The 16579-nt window shown below is 29.4% G+C and overlaps 1 protein-coding gene across 1 annotated transcript in view; it reads right to left on the bottom strand.

Moving 5' to 3' along the window:
- Nucleotides 1-16579, bottom strand: part of Nckx30C (solute carrier family 24 member Nckx30C) — a 700544-nt gene that overhangs the window by 145752 nt on the left and 538213 nt on the right. The window contains exon 4 of the mRNA XM_075358858.1: nt 5520-5710. Within this exon, the coding sequence (XP_075214973.1) occupies nt 5520-5710 (191 nt within the window). The remainder of the gene's footprint in view (nt 1-5519; nt 5711-16579) is intronic.

Genomic DNA, 16579 nt, shown 5'->3' with positions numbered 1-16579 from the left:
CTTAAAAAAATTGATTGGTTCACAATGGTTAGGAAACAATCAGCTGAAATTCGTAGTTTTGAACCGGTTGAAATTTCAAATGGTAAATTTTTCATGAAGTTTTTAAACAGCTTGTTCCTAAATAACAGAAGTATTAAGAAAATTATGGTGATTACGTAGAAAAATAAAATTACTTTGTACAAATATAATATATAACAGGCAATACATATTTTATTTTTTTTCCTTTTATCATGGCCTATCAGCTCTTTTAAAGTATGGCTTGTAAAATAGGATCGATATACAGGTTGTCTTGGAACGTGTATAAATTACATAAAAGAGGTAGAAGTAATTTTGACTACTTTGTTTTTTTTTAATACGTTCTGTATAGTGATTGAAGAAAAATGAGCTTGGGTGCATTGAATGTATTTGTTTTTTAAAATTCCAAAATTTTGAGTCAGTTGGAATTAACTAAGATATTCAACAGTTTTTAAACTCATATCTCGAAAATAAGTTGACCATGAAGGTTAAAATTTGGCACAAATATTTGGCTATATATGTTATAATTCCAGTTTCTGTCTAATTTTTTGAACCTATCGGAATAGGTGGCATCACGGTACCCATATTTATTTCATTTTTTCACCGATAGGATATCCCAAGTGTTGTTGAACAATGTTGAGTGACAGATTCGGACCAAATGTACCCTTTGTGATTCTTGTAGGCGTTCTCTAGGGGGACGCGGCTGCAGGACCAAGACCAAATAATGAGGTGCTTTTCCTGTGTTTTAGGGAAGACCTGGGTTAGGACAGTCCTATCTAGGAGGGGTGGGCCGTTAGGTGTCCCGCTGCTGGTGATTGGACAGGAACTCCCGTAGTGTCCCGTCGATCTTCGATGAGGGGGCAAAGTAAGATCGTTGTCCCGGTGGGGGTCCTCTTTGGGGTTCCTCATTTGAGACGTGGCATCAAGACCGGAGTCCCGGTGAGGGGATTTCTACGAGGTTCTCTCATTAGAGGCATGGCGACTAATTAAAGACCGAGTCCCGGCTGTCTGGGGGGAACGTCAGTTCTGGACTAGGCACTATGAGGCGATGGCACCCCCCGGAGCTGTGTTCATGCTTGGTTTCGGGTCTGGCTCCAGGGAAGGGATAAAAATTGAAGACTCAAAAAAAAGGGACAGATTAAGAACATCAAAATAAATATTTGTTTTGGACAAATACTCTATCCTTTTATTTTCCCTCTGTTTGCTATATTGTAACTTTTTTTCTGTAAAATTTTATATTTTATTGATTGAGATCTTTTAATAAAATTTGGTTTATATTTTACCAACAAATCATATGCAAAATAAAAATTGTTGGAAATTTTACATTTAAAAAATTACAATAGGCTAGCATTAACATTTTTTTAACATTAACAGCACCGTAAATATTCATTTTTCGAGTAATATTTTATTAGATAAATGGTAACATTTTTTCATGAGCAAAATTATATCTCATTTGTTCATATTAGTTGATAAACAGCTTAGATGTGGCTGAAATTATTAAAGTGATCGCAAAAATTATGCGTGAAAATAGGCATAAAATTTGTCAGACTGCACTTTTCACATTTTACTAGTTTTCTTCTAATATCATAAATAGACAGATTTTATATTAAAGCGCGAAATTTAATTAAAATATTTCCTTGGAAGTGAATCATAGAACGGATTATTAATTTTTGGATGAAGAAAACATAGCTACATTCGGTGTCTTTTGCCACAGGGTGAAATATCGCCAAAAATTCTTGGAACACACAGTACAAACCAATTTCTAAAATCGTTTACTAAGTCGTTATCGTTATCGTTTACTAAATCGTTATCTAAACCGATTTCCAAAATTGTTTTCTGTCATAATGGATGTAATTGGTTTTAAATAATAATCATTTATTTTATTTTATTTATTTACTTATTTGTTTAGTTGTATCACGATAAAATTGCATCATGATAAAATTTCCTCTAAGCTACAATAAGATTTTTTGAGGAATTACATAGAAAACTATTTCTATTTAATTTATAATATTAATTATAATAGAGTATTTTATAATATACAATAATATTAAATAGTTACATATTTTCTTTTTACAATAAAATTTTCTTATGTTATAAAAATGTTGTCTTTACAAAGAAAATTATTTCAATTTTAGTGTCTAAAATGAATATGAATATAAACTAATTTCGCATACAAATCAAAACTCAGTATTCTGAGAGATGGAACAAAGATATTAGTGAAAGTTTAGGCTAATGCCAGAAAGTGGTGTCTCAGTTCAGTCTTCAATCTAGAAATGCCATTTATAGACTCAAATGGATCGGCAGTTCATAAAGATAAGAAGGAACAAAAGCTTGGGTGTTGACTTCTCATAACTCGTGAAATATCGCGACACATTATTTAATATACCTACTCCTTAATTCATAATTTGTTATTTTATATTTTTTATAAATTTCAACAAAATAGTTCTTCAAAAATACAATATACATCAACAAATTAAGTAACTTCATAATTCCTCATCAGCAAACATAAACGGTAAACCTCTCAAATTCAGCCTACATATATCATTAACGTACAAGTTAAAGTGAATCATTAAAGCCAAGAATTGAACTGTCTGTTGAAAAATAATCATGAAACCACTCTAATAACTTTCCACCAACACCAACAGCAGCTAATTTTTTTAACATAATATCATACTGAACGGTGTCAGAGGCTTTAGAAGAGTCTATTAGGACTGCCATTACACAATTATCATTATCAAATGATTCATTTATCTTGTATTATAATAATAATAATTGTCATTCATTTTTAAAACCCAATGGATGATTAAAATAAAAATCTGTCAAAGGAAAAACCGGGAAATTTAGGAACCGTATATCCATTTTTTTTTAATGACCTACTCGTTCATATTTTTGAAACTCGATTCGTAAAGAAGTGTCTGTATCTAAGTTTTGTTTACAAATAAACCTATATATAGGTTTATTTTTTTATATTTTTTGTTTATAATTTTCATCAAAGATATTCTTACTGGACACAAAATTGAATTAGATCAATATATTTTTGCGTATGAAATTTTAATTACCTTAAGTCCCCTGTAAACAAGTGAATAAGACGGTACCTGATTTCACATTTTATTTTTACTTTTATCTAATATAATAAAGAGATTGTATATTTAAACGTGAATTTTAATTAAAATGTTTTCCTAAAAGGGAATCAAACAGGGAATGTTAATTTTTAGATTATATAAATATTGTTACATTTGGCTTCTTCTTATCAACATTAAGTGTAGAAATACCTACTGAAATCGATTTCTATAATTGATTCCTAAAATCGAATTCCGTTTTGAATTTTACAATTGATTTAATTAATTTTAAGTAATAATAATAAATCCATTAATATCTAAAAAATGACCTATGATCTATTTGGAATAAATACTTATAAAGGACGAAAATGAAAAGTTTCGCAACCCTTTAAATGCTCTTTTTTTCTTACCAATTAAAAAAATTGTAGTTATTACTAAATTCATTTCCGTCGAATTTCATTTAAATGTATAAATATTTTTGTGTTATAAGTGTTTTAGTTTCCGATCAAATTTTATTTACGCAAAGTTTTATTTAAAGAAAATGACAATTTTAATAAAGATTATGAATTATAGTTTTTGAATACGCGTTTTTCGAGTTTGATCGTAACAATGAAAATGTAAAGAAATCTAAAAAACAAAGGAATCATTAATTTTTATTTACTGATAGACTGTAAAAAGTTCCTTTATTCTATAAAATTCTACTAATGATTTATCAATAATTTGAGACTATGAGGAAGTAAGACCTGCGTACATGAACCAAGCAAGTGTTGGTCCGATGTAGGTAGTTTAGAGGACATAGCTCTCTCACTCCCTCACTCTCTCTATCTTTAAAAACAGTATAAAACAAAATTATATTACTATGTGTTTTTTTAGCACAATTCGGTTTCGGTTGTTATTTTTACACGTCACTGTATACTTTCAAACATTTTATATCCAGGTGTTTATAACATGTACTTTACCATTTTATTGTAGATACGAAGGCCATAACCTTGTTATCAAAACATAACCTCAGTTATGACTTAATATATAAACTTCCATTTTCACTACGTCATTTGCTTTTAGATATACCGGGACATCTATCAATTTATTTTTAAAGTTTAAATTTTTATATCTTTACATGTTTTTTTTTATTATTATTTTTATTTTTTATGAGACTTATCTTCTCACGTTATTACAATAACAGGTGTTTTTCCTTATAAATCTTTTATTTATTTTCATTCTGAGATTTTTTTTGTATTTATTTATAAATTAAATATTTTTTTCTTGTTGCTAATTTAGTTTATAATCAGTCGAGTACAAAACTATAAGTAAACAGAAAGAAAGTAATTAATTTCTAAAAGATAATGCTCAGAAGTATTTCTTTCAACAAAAAAATAATAATTTACAAATCTATTTTATTAAATAAAACAATAAATAGTATGAACAATCAGCAATTTGTACTCGTTATGTAAAATAAAATTTTCTTTAAATAATTATTAAGGCACGTCTTAGATTCCTAGGATCCTTTTTGATGGTGTTGACTTTTTCAAATACCCATAAACGGGTCGGAGCAAGAAACTTTGCATTTATTGTCACATGTTTATACCAATTAAATGATTAAATTACTTTGTCATTTCGTTTATGTATTCCGGCGATTTCATTCATGAGTGGGAGATATGCTTCATTTTTTCGATTTTTTTCTTCAGTTACATCGTTTTGCTTTTGTATTTTCACACGTCATTAAACGATTTATGAAATTTTATTCGATGACTTCTGATTACGAATCATTGAGGGCCATTCAGCCATTCAATTTTAGTTGAATGCACACGACTTTCGTCGTGTGTAGTCGTTTGCCGGTTTTATTATAATTTGTTTAAATTTCAAAATAATGTGAATTTTGGTATTTTATAGTGCATACTATGACATTAAGTATATGTCATAGCACAAATTTAAATAAATGCTAATCTTTCAAACTGGTTTAGTAAATCGTTACAATTTTTTTATTTATTTTAAATAATGAAATATATCTCAAATTTTAACTTCACTGGTCACGTGACCAAACCCCTACATATTTAAATCTCATTGGCGAATGGCTTGTATTTTTTTCATCTTATTTTTTAAATTTTAATTATTATTTTCTTTTTTGCAATATTTATCTGCACTTTTATAATTGTAAATGAACGTAAGAGCTGCAGCTTTTGTTCAGGTGTTTTGAATGAGCTTTTTAATAAAGGATATATTTAATAACGGTAAAAATCAATTATAAATTAATAAATAAATCATATATTTTGTTATTAATTTTATTATTATAAGACTTGATTAATGATTGTATTTCTTCTTTGTAATAATGTCCGTATTTTGGCTTAAAAACTTTTAGATTATGTTTTTGTTTTATTTTCAAGTCGGAAAGGGGTAAACTATTCTCTACTAATAGCTTTTGTTAAAGTAATAAAAAGTTTCTCTCACCAAAGGTTCAATTTGAGCGGTTAAAGCGACGCCATTAGGCTCGGACTGCGCAGCCAGCTGTGTTTCCAAGGATTTTTCCACGTGGTTAGCAGCCGACGTGCTGGCAGCACCGTTGTGGGGCTTTGTTGCGTCCAGAAGTACTTTCAGCGAGGCTATCGCGTGCAATTGTGTTGCCTTTTCATCCACTTTACCTGCAAATAAAATTAAAAAAATAATAATTAACTGTATTTAAAATAAATCTTTTTTAATTAAATACCGATATACCAATTTTTATTATTATCTTTGAACCAAGAACAAAGAATGATATGTTCGCTATTTCAGTAAATTATGGTAGAGTATTCTGTAGCCACGTTTTTCAAAAAAGCACAATTTAGCTTAAAAAATATATATATATATATAAGTGCTCCTTCAGAGGAAGAGTAATATGTTAAACAGATCTGTTTTTGTTTATTTCTTTATAGACTTGTAATTCCAAAATGGCTGTACCGATTTCCATGAATAATTTCAAACGATTCGTTTCGCTCCACGCGAGTAAAACTGAGTAGATGACCATTTGAAGGGGAAAAATGGCAACAAATGAGGGTACTTTATTTCCAAAAAACAAAAATTATTTTATCTGTACATATTAAACAAAGTATCCTGACGGATTGACTGAATCATTTACGCACAGCTAAACCTTTTAGATTAAGTAGGTGAAATTTAGAGGATACATTGTTTTTATATCGTAGGCACCCACTAAGAAAGGATTTCGGAAAACTCCGTTTATAAGGGAGTGCAAAGAAGTAAAATTTTTTAATAAAAATTCTATATCCAGTAGTTGAAAGTGTTAGTTACAATCGTGAAAATTAGAATTTTATGATACTCGTTTGAAAATAAAATTATACTTATTTCACCATTTTTCAAAAATCCAATTGGAAGACAAGGAGGAGATCTAAAATTATAAATGAAAATTCTAATTCTCAACAGTATGTAATGAATAATGATTGTATTCTACGAGACGACTCCGATTGCTCAATACTAACCGGTTGCGGCTAAGGGGAGAATCAGTGTTTATTTCGAAAATACCTCTTATACCATAAGAATATCTTTTTTAGTTCAAAAGACTTCAGTTTCTGTAAAGATGTGTTTTGTAATGACTATTAAGTCTCATAGTCAGATCCTGAAGGTTGTGGGAATTGACCTAAGGAATGATGGATTCTCTCATGAATAATTTTAACTGACCTGCTCCAGAGTGAGCTCATTTAACTCTAGACATTATCGTATTTGAAGGGTTGATAAATTTACAAAGAAGTGCTCGAATAAATTCTTTGTAGTGTTTTCTACTGGCTTAAAATAACAAATAGTCCGCAACGATAGTCAACAGTTTGCAGTGTACGAACATTCCCATGACAAAACCAATCAATGGAAACAATTTGACAAGAACAAAATCCTCGCAAAAGTAAATTGATATATATATATATATATATATATATATATATATATATATATATATGTATAGAAGATCTACAGAAAGAAAGCTACGTCACTTTTTCCTGCTTTTAAGTAAAATCGATTCTATAACTATAAAATTCAATATTGTTCTAAATTTGAGTTTAAAACTATCACAATAACTAGTGTTGTACTTATTAGTATTCATTCTTTTGATATTTTTCCGTTGTAAAATTATAATTATGAAATCTCAGCTTTAACTATACGGAACGGAACGCAAGAATGGCGGGAGTTTCAATATTTCTCCCTACAGATCGCAGAGCCTGGACAATGTCCCAATCTTCCTATTATCGGGGGGATTTCATCGGTTATTTAGTGGCGGTTATAAATTTTAAGTTATATTTATGGACGGATTTGGTAATTTGCGTTCCTATTCGTATGGACCATGGTGTAATTTATTTTCTAGTTCTGACCGTGATAAACTAAGCTTTTGAGCCTTGTAATCCCAACGTGATTCCCCTTCAGTCGATCCGCTCGGCACCAGCACCTATGGGCTAGCAGGAGTGCGCCTACCGGAGCTCTGGTTATTTGGAGGTAGAAATGCTCTCCGTTCTCCGGAGGGAGTTGCATATGCTGACTAATTGAAACTGTGGTCTCTTTGTGGGACGGTGTGTGTTGATGTCTAGCTTTTTATAGTTTTAACTAAATTTAATTGCGAAAACGGTCACTTTTGCGGCCGGATTTTTTGTGCGGTTTCCATTTATAGGTTACGCAATATAGAGGCTCCTAAGCCTGGTTTGTCATTTTTTGACTCTCGTACCGCCTCTTCACGGTGGTTCGCTTAATATGGCATGAAGCCATTTTCTTATACCCTTATACTCTTATACCGTCCCGGAGATGGCCGTGTTCGGACACGGCCGTTCTCCCGAACAGTCTGCGTGCCTGCGTCACTCCCACCTCGGATACGGTGTGTACTCCCGCATCGTAGCGAAGAGTGACGTTTCTGACGAACTAAATATCGTCGAACTCCAAATATCGTCCGCAACGCTATGTTTTGAACGGCTTCTAATTTCTTTTGAAGCGTGGAGTTATACAAAAAATTGTGTACATGGACCGATTTTGTTCATATTCAGAGTATATATTAGTTACGTAAAATGAAATATTTTTGCAAAACTTGACCCGCGAGGTGGAGCTTGGGTTGATATATTTAGATAAATTGTATTTATAGTCCGATTTGGTTCATATTCAGAGTATGTGTTAGTTACGTGAAAAGAAGTATTTTTGCGAAAAAGGAAAGAAGGAAAAAGAAAAAAGGGAAAGAGGTGAAGAGGAAAAGATATATATATATATATATATATATATATATATATATATATATATATATATATATACTTAAATCTAGCAATAGCAAAACAGTACTGGGTCACCTTTTTATTAATTAATCAGTATATTTAAATTTAAAAAAAATAAATAAATAAAAAAGGAGATGAAGTCGGATTCGAACCGATGTACCTTCTCCTTGTAAGATCCAAATATTTCATTGATTAAAACTTTATTTGGCTGTAACTCTTGGTCCGATGAAAATAAGTACCACTATGATATACCGTTGTAAATCTCTCAATGAGGGTTTATTATTGCAGTTAAGAGAAAGTCCATAATCCAAAAATTTGGATTTTTGACTTTTATGGACACCTTTGGTGCAGTCCATTGTAACCAAAAGGGGAGGTGCATAATTAGATGTTAGAACAGTCCTAAATACAAAATTTCAGCATCCTACAGCTAATCCTTTTTGAGTTATGTGAGATACATATGTACAGTCACGCCGAAACTAGTCAAAATGGATTCAGGGATGGTCAAAATGGATATTTCCGTTTAAATGTGAAAACCGAAATTTTCGCGATCAAACTACTTCCTTTACTTCGTACAAGGAAGTAAAAATTATTGGTTAAGTAATCCAGGAATCATTCCAAGATAATTTATGAAATGTGAAAATTTTATTTTTCAACGGTAACATTAATTTTACGAGACGGCCGCGTTCGAAGTGGACACTTGGTGAATATTTAGTTATTAAAAAAATTTGTCTGATTAATGACGTCATTATAAACTTCTATTATTTGAAACGCTTTACCATGAATTTCTAATAATGTTAAAATTTCACTAGTATTTTTTTCACATTCTATATAAAAAACACATTTAAAAAAATAATGATTGAATTTCGTAGATTAGCTGTAAAAGTAAATCTCTCAATGAGGGTTTATTATTGCAGTTAAGAGAAAGTCCATAATCCAAAAATTTGGATTTTTGACTTTTATGGACACCTTTGGTGCAGTCCATTGTAACCAAAAGGGGAGGTGCATAATTAGATGTTAGAACAGTCCTAAATACAAAATTTCAGCATCCTACAGCTAATCCTTTTTGAGTTATGTGAGATACATATGTACAGTCACGCCGAAACTAGTCAAAATGGATTCAGGGATGGTCAAAATGGATATTTCCGTTTAAATGTGAAAACCGAAATTTTCGCGATCAAACTACTTCCTTTACTTCGTACAAGGAAGTAAAAATTATTGGTTAAGTAATCCAGGAATCATTCCAAGATAATTTATGAAATGTGAAAATTTTATTTTTCAACGGTAACATTAATTTTACGAGACGGCCGCGTTCGAAGTGGACACTTGGTGAATATTTAGTTATTAAAAAAATTTGTCTGATTAATGACGTCATTATAAACTTCTATTATTTGAAACGCTTTACCATGAATTTCTAATAATGTTAAAATTTCACTAGTATTTTTTTCACATTCTATATAAAAAACACATTTAAAAAAATAATGATTGAATTTCGTAGATTAGCTGTAAAAGTACAATAAAACCAACATTTACATTAAATGACATTCCTGTCTTCCTTGAGATTACAAAAACTAATTTCCTTATGAAATTTTTAACTTCTGTTTTCTTTACGACAAACCTTGTTATAGCCGTTTTTAATGGTTTATCAGATAAAAGTTGAAATATAATGCAACAGATGGCACTGCTAATTTAATTTCAAAACTTTTTGACAAATTTATTTTTACCGTGGACGCTTTATACATATAAAATAGTAGTAGAAATTATTATTATTAATTCACTTATTGGAGGAAGTGAAAATGGGCACAAAATTGTCATACTGCATAAGTTTTGTTAACCACGTTAAATAATTTCTGCCATAATTCAGCCATTTATCAACCAGTTTAAAGAAATGTCATTTTTTCGCAATAAAACGTGTAAAATTTTAGTTAATAAAACATAATTCGATAAAACTAATATTTATGGAGCTATTAATAATTAAAAAATATGAATGACAGCCTTTTTGGAACTTTCAAACATATAACTTGATAAACTTTTTTATTTTGTAAAAGATATTGCTGGGTATATATAAACCAAATTTAATTAAAATTTTTCATTCCGTTCTTAAGATATACATTTTATTATTGAAATAATATTATAAATATTTTTCAAAACTTTTAAAAACTTGCTTTATTTTTTTAGTCATACTTTAATCAAATTATTATCATATATTGTATGAGTTTAATTAGTAGATTAATTTGGATTTCTAAAGATAATATCATATATTGATAAATTTCTAATACATTTATAAAATATCAAATAAATTTTCAATCAACATTTACTATACAAAGTAACGAAATAGTGAAATTTTTATTTCATTTACTTAATTAACTACCACAATTTTAGAAAACGTGTTTATTATTTTTTATAAAAGATTTCTCATCCGATCCATCTCTGATAATGCATTAATATTGCAAGGTTTTCTTCCTCATAATTTGGAGTTGTCCAATTCTTCGATCCTAGCCCATCGAGAGATTTAACTCGGCCGAGGCTGACATACGGTTGATCTTCAGCAAAGAGCTTTGTACCCAGACAAATAACTGCGTAATCTACAGTGCCGCCTTGCAATTTTTTACACCCGCGCCCTTAATTTATCCCTGTACGGGGAAAGTTTGCAAAAGTAATGATGGAATATTGTAAATTTAAAGTGTATTTATATATATATGTGTATTTATATATATATATACACAGAGTGATTCACCAAGAAAGGAAAATAATTTGGAAACTGATTTTAGAGATTGAAATAAGGAAAACGGTTCTTACAAACTCATGTCTGAAAACGCTTTGTTATCCTGTTAAGGCTCGTGAAAGATTTCGTCCGGATTCCAGTACCCCCCTCCGGTGAAATGAGGCCATAATGAAATTATATCCTTATATTAACGCCTTAAACATGTCAGTAAACTTGATGATTTATTTTTTTATGACTTCTGACCTGAAAAATCAAATAAAACAGTACGTTTCTACGTATGAGAAAATTTATGAATGAAGTCTCAAAAAGAATCAACTTTTATTATTAAAAACAAAACAGGACTAAACTTAATAGAAAACTATTATCAAAATAAAAACAGCTGTTTTTGTTACAATAAATTTAGAAATTTTGTAAAACTTAAAATTAAATTTGAAAAGTTAAAATACTTTTAATTTACTTTAAAGAAATACTGTGGTTTATACTATATTAATTTACAATAAATGTTCAAAAAATACCCCATTGACAACGATGCACTTTTCAATTAGTTTCCTTGCATTTCCTGTAGCTAATCCATGATATCTTCGCGTTCCTTGATGAAGGCAGCAGCATTAGATTGTGAGCGATGAATTCAACACGTGTGTCTACTTTTTGGTTGTATACCTCGTATTTCATCCATCCCAAAAACAGTAATCTAAGGGAATAAAATCCGCGGTTAAGGTGGCCAATTCACCGATCCTCTACATCCAATCCATTTACCAGTAAATTTTTCCTCTAAGAATTGTCTTACTTCATTCATGAAATGTGTAGGTGATCCATCAAGTTGATAGCATATTTCAATTCGATTTGCCAATGAGAAATCTTAAAGTACGATAATAAATTCACTGTTTAAATCTTCTAGATAATTTCTGTCCATGACATTTGACATTTCTAGTATGAATGGGCCTATTAACTGATTGTCGATCAAGCCACACCCAAATTTCACTAAAAATCATTGTTAGAAATTTGATTCGTCTATAGCATGAGAGTTTTCTTCAAACCACCGATGTAAATTCAGTGTGTTATTTATGCCATTACGGGTAAACCTTTTGTCTGAAAATAGTGTGAATGGAATTAAGTGGTAATTATTGTAACCCACTGATAAAACTGCAGTCGTCTGGCATGGTCATCGAGCTGGAGGTGTTGAATTTTCTGACCATGATAACAATGCAGTCCGTGAGCATATAATGTCCTCCATAATGTACTTTGTGGAATGCTGAGCCGTGTAGAAATTCTTCACGTACTTGTTGTAAGACTAAGCCGTACTACCTGAAGAAGTTTTGCCTTTCAGTACCATATACCATTTGATGCTCAGACGAAACATGAGCGCTGGGAAGTATACAATTCTCACGAAGATTGTTAAAAATTCTAAAAAATATTTACGATCATTACAAAAAAGAATCTGTTTTTAATTTTTACAAATTTATAACATTTTTCTGTTAAGTTTTGTTCTAATTTGTTTTTAGTAATAAACGTTTGTGTTTGTTTGGTTTTCATAGACTTTATTACGTCAATTTTATAAGAATTAAATTCTATACAAATTTTGATAATAAAATGTTTGCATTTGTAAGTCATTTAACAATGATACAGTAATTCAAACCCCAAAAAAAACAACATATTTTTGTCACCAAAGTTTTCTGTTTTCCGTATCGTAAAAACTACGGGAGATACAATTCTGGTTTTTTTTATTCAACTTTTCACGTCAAAAAAAGTAACGATCAAGTTTACCCTTTACATAATGACTTTAAAATTTCAGTATGATCTCATGTCACCGGGGGACTGAAATCCTAAGAAAATTTTGTTAGCCGTAACTTGATAATAAAGCCGTTTTCGGACATATGTTTGTATGAAACCTTTTCCCTTATTTTAAAATCTAGAATCAGTTCCTAAATTATTTCCCTTTCCTCTTAAATCATTCTGTACATAAATTTACACACACAAGAATAGCTGCCACCCGAAATAGCCCACACAAATCACACTCATTTGGCTAATTGATTTAATAATTAAATTCAGCAACTAATTAATGTCTATAATTTAAAGCTCACTTAAGAAAAACATCGTCTAATTTGTTACAATCTTTATAAGATGATCCATAACTTCTCAATTTATTAGTCTGTCTTTACCCGACCAATCTATTCGCATATTTATAAAGAAAAAGAAAAATCCTACAAAACGCAATATTTACATAATGAACAATATGATGAAATATCCACTCTCCCCGAACTGCGATTAAAGTTTAATAAATCGGTTCTAATCCAAAAAATAAAACTCATTTTAATTCTATCCATATTAATGACTAAATTTAAATATTTTTCTCCCTAAATTTCTATTCAGGGGAGAACTATTATTAATATAAACAAATGCAGTAAGTAAACAATTAATTATACAATATTAAGTGAATAAGTAAATAATAAATTTATTTATATATATTTTGGAAATACGTAGTTAAAAATAAATTTAAATTGAATCACGGAAATTCTGTAGAGATTATTTGAAATAAAAAATTGAATGTGAAAAATCGAAACAAAAAAAGTACGCATATCCTAAATTAGATAATTAAAAATGTTTTGTTATTAATCATTTAAATGTATTAAATTAAATAAATAGAATAAATGAAACTTTATTAATTAATAAACATCTTTTTTTTATAAATAATGTCTTTATACGAGTTAAAAATATTTTTACCTGTGTATAAATTAATAACTATATATGTATAATTTATTTATATGAGTTTGAATGCCAATATATTTGTTTGCAGCGATATTTTCTTAAAAAACTCAAAAACCGTTGGGCCAATTTAAAAGAGTGTTTTAACAATATCTCCTTTGAACTTTGAAGATAGTTATAGCCATAAATTTATGCAGATAACAACGTTATTGCGTGATCACCATGTCATAGACCGAGTACTTGTTATATTATATAACTTATTTTAGCGTGTAGTAATATTTTAAGTCTGTAACCAAAATCATGTATGTTATGAGATAGCTACATGAGTATTAAACCAAATGAAATTTAGAAGTCTAAACTATTATTATTATTATTTTGTATTCATTTCTTTAAATTAATTTTATTAAATTAAATTTTCTTGAGAAGCCAAGAAATTATAGAACATTTGATTATTCCTCATTTTTCGTCGTTGAAAGAGTGACGTAACTATTTTTTAATATCTAAATATGTTGTATAGCGGCATACAAAAATTTTCAGTGAATTTTTACATTACAAAAAAAATTTTTTTTGTTATCTTTGAGTGCAAGCGCGCGCATTTTATAAAAATCTGAAGTAACAGAATCCTATTGGTTCAATTTGCGGCCATATCTCAAATTTTACTTGTTTATTTTTATTTTTTTTTTTACAGAACTATGAATCAAAATCTCAAACATGTTTTAATGAAAATACAACATGTTTAGTATGATACAAAATGGGAATTTTTTAATGTTATAAAAACTTATTTGATTAGAATCTAAGCAATATCTTGTTTTTTTTTCTTGAAATATTTACCTTCCTTATAAGAAAAAAAAAATTGACGTAAAAGAGTACATACAACTCGACATTAGATTAAGAATAAAATTAAACGTATATTTAATAACGTAGGTTGTAATTTAGGAAAAAAATTCCCAAATGGTCTTTTCATTAATGATTTATTTGTGTAGCATTTATAACCATTACAATGACTGACGAAATACTAATAAAATATAATACACCAAAAAAGTTATAAAAAAAAGAAAAAGAAATACAGTTATCCATTTTAAGAGTGCCATCATTTTGATCTTACATACAAAGTACTTAAAATGAAGAATTTTCCTCTATTTTTGAGTGCATAATAAATTCGTCTGAAATCACCGAAATTTTTCAAATATTCGGTCAACTTAATTTGTTTGAAAAGAAAATTCCTCAATAATTTTTTTAATCAATAATTTTCGTTTATTGTAATATTCTCATGTACGATACATACCGTATTTGCTAGAATTTAAGACGCATTTTTCCTCTTTTTAGTATGGAAAAAATACTGCTTAGATTCGATTTTTTTTTAAAATTCAAAAACAGGTTATTATAAATTTTTTAAATCCTCTAAGTTTTCTATTTTCCAATTCCTTAAGAATTGTACATTATTACGATTTAATTTTAAAATTTAAAAAAAAGATTAACAATGAAAATAAAAACATCCTCTTTCCAGAGTTAATACATTTTTTCCTCTTTGGAAACTGGTAGTTTTAACTTATTTCATTATTCGGGTAGTTTTTTCGAATGCTCTCCGGATAATTAGCGCAATAAATGGGCAAAAATAAATCCTTTTACTTCATTTACAAATTGAAAACTCTTTAGTTTTTAATGAGTTAGTTCACCTGTGGTGAACTTCAGTAAGAATTTAGTCTATCTTATAACTTGGTTGTGTGTACTTACCTATTTCTGTTGTTTCATTGTTTGTTTTTTTATTTTTTTTTACGTATTGCATTTATTTATCGTCCATATTTTTGCCAATTTCATTATCAGTATAGTAGCAATGACATCAAACCGAATTCACTACGAAGCCAGTATAAAAACGAAGGTAATTTTATACGCGTAAGTAAACTAGAATAGATTAGCTGCCAGAAAAATCGAACTGAAGAAACAAATGTTCGTCGGTGGGGTAAAAACGTGCGTGATTTGATTTTTACCTGCAAATCTAAAACAAAAAGACCAAAAACATATATATTTTTATAAGTAAATTATTATGTTACTCAAAGTATGGAAGGTGCTACACGGGACTAAAATATGGGGTTATCACATATTAAGGAAAACGGAGTGCGTAGGTGCATGTATTGTTTAAATAATTTTTCGGTCTCCTTAAACATACTTATGATTATAGAACCGGAGCTACATAAGGACGTAGCTCCGGTTCTTTAAAAATCTGGAATCTAAATCTGTAATCTGTAATCTTAAAAGTCTGTACACATCCTTATGTGTACAGACTTTTAAGGTCCATTTTAGATATGTTTGCCACATGCTGTCTTTATCCCATGATAGATTATCAAAAATTCTTAGAGAGAAAATTAATGAAACATATAACAGTCGGTTTATGACGTAATGAATATTCGGTGAAAAGTATGATATTCCTGTTGATTTTCAGGCGAATTAGAATTTAGTGGGCAGCAACGGTTAAAAAAATATCGGATAAAATCATCGACAAATTAAATAATGAACAGTCGGACAGATGAAATATGTCACAGTTTTGTTCATTCTACAGTCAATTAAATAAAAACTTGTGAATTAAGTCTTATGTAGGACACCACTATTCACGAACTATGATGTTTACCATACATAAAACACATAGCACATGTTATAAACGAATAGTAGCCTGAGAAGAGAAGTTGCCGGCAGACTGTGCTCATCATATAATCTCAAAAATGAAGAGGAAATAATACAAGTTTTTGGAAAATATTTAGAGTCGTGCTCAAGAATAAATTACATAACCGTTTAAAGAATTTCCCCATCAATTAAAAAAGCAATTAAAAGATTTTTTTTTCAAAAACAAAATTATTCCA

Source organism: Lycorma delicatula, chromosome 3 (genome assembly GCF_047948215.1).
Source record: "Lycorma delicatula isolate Av1 chromosome 3, ASM4794821v1, whole genome shotgun sequence".
Taxonomy (NCBI): domain Eukaryota; kingdom Metazoa; phylum Arthropoda; class Insecta; order Hemiptera; family Fulgoridae; genus Lycorma; species Lycorma delicatula.
This window is presented reverse-complemented; position numbering and strand designations above follow the sequence as displayed.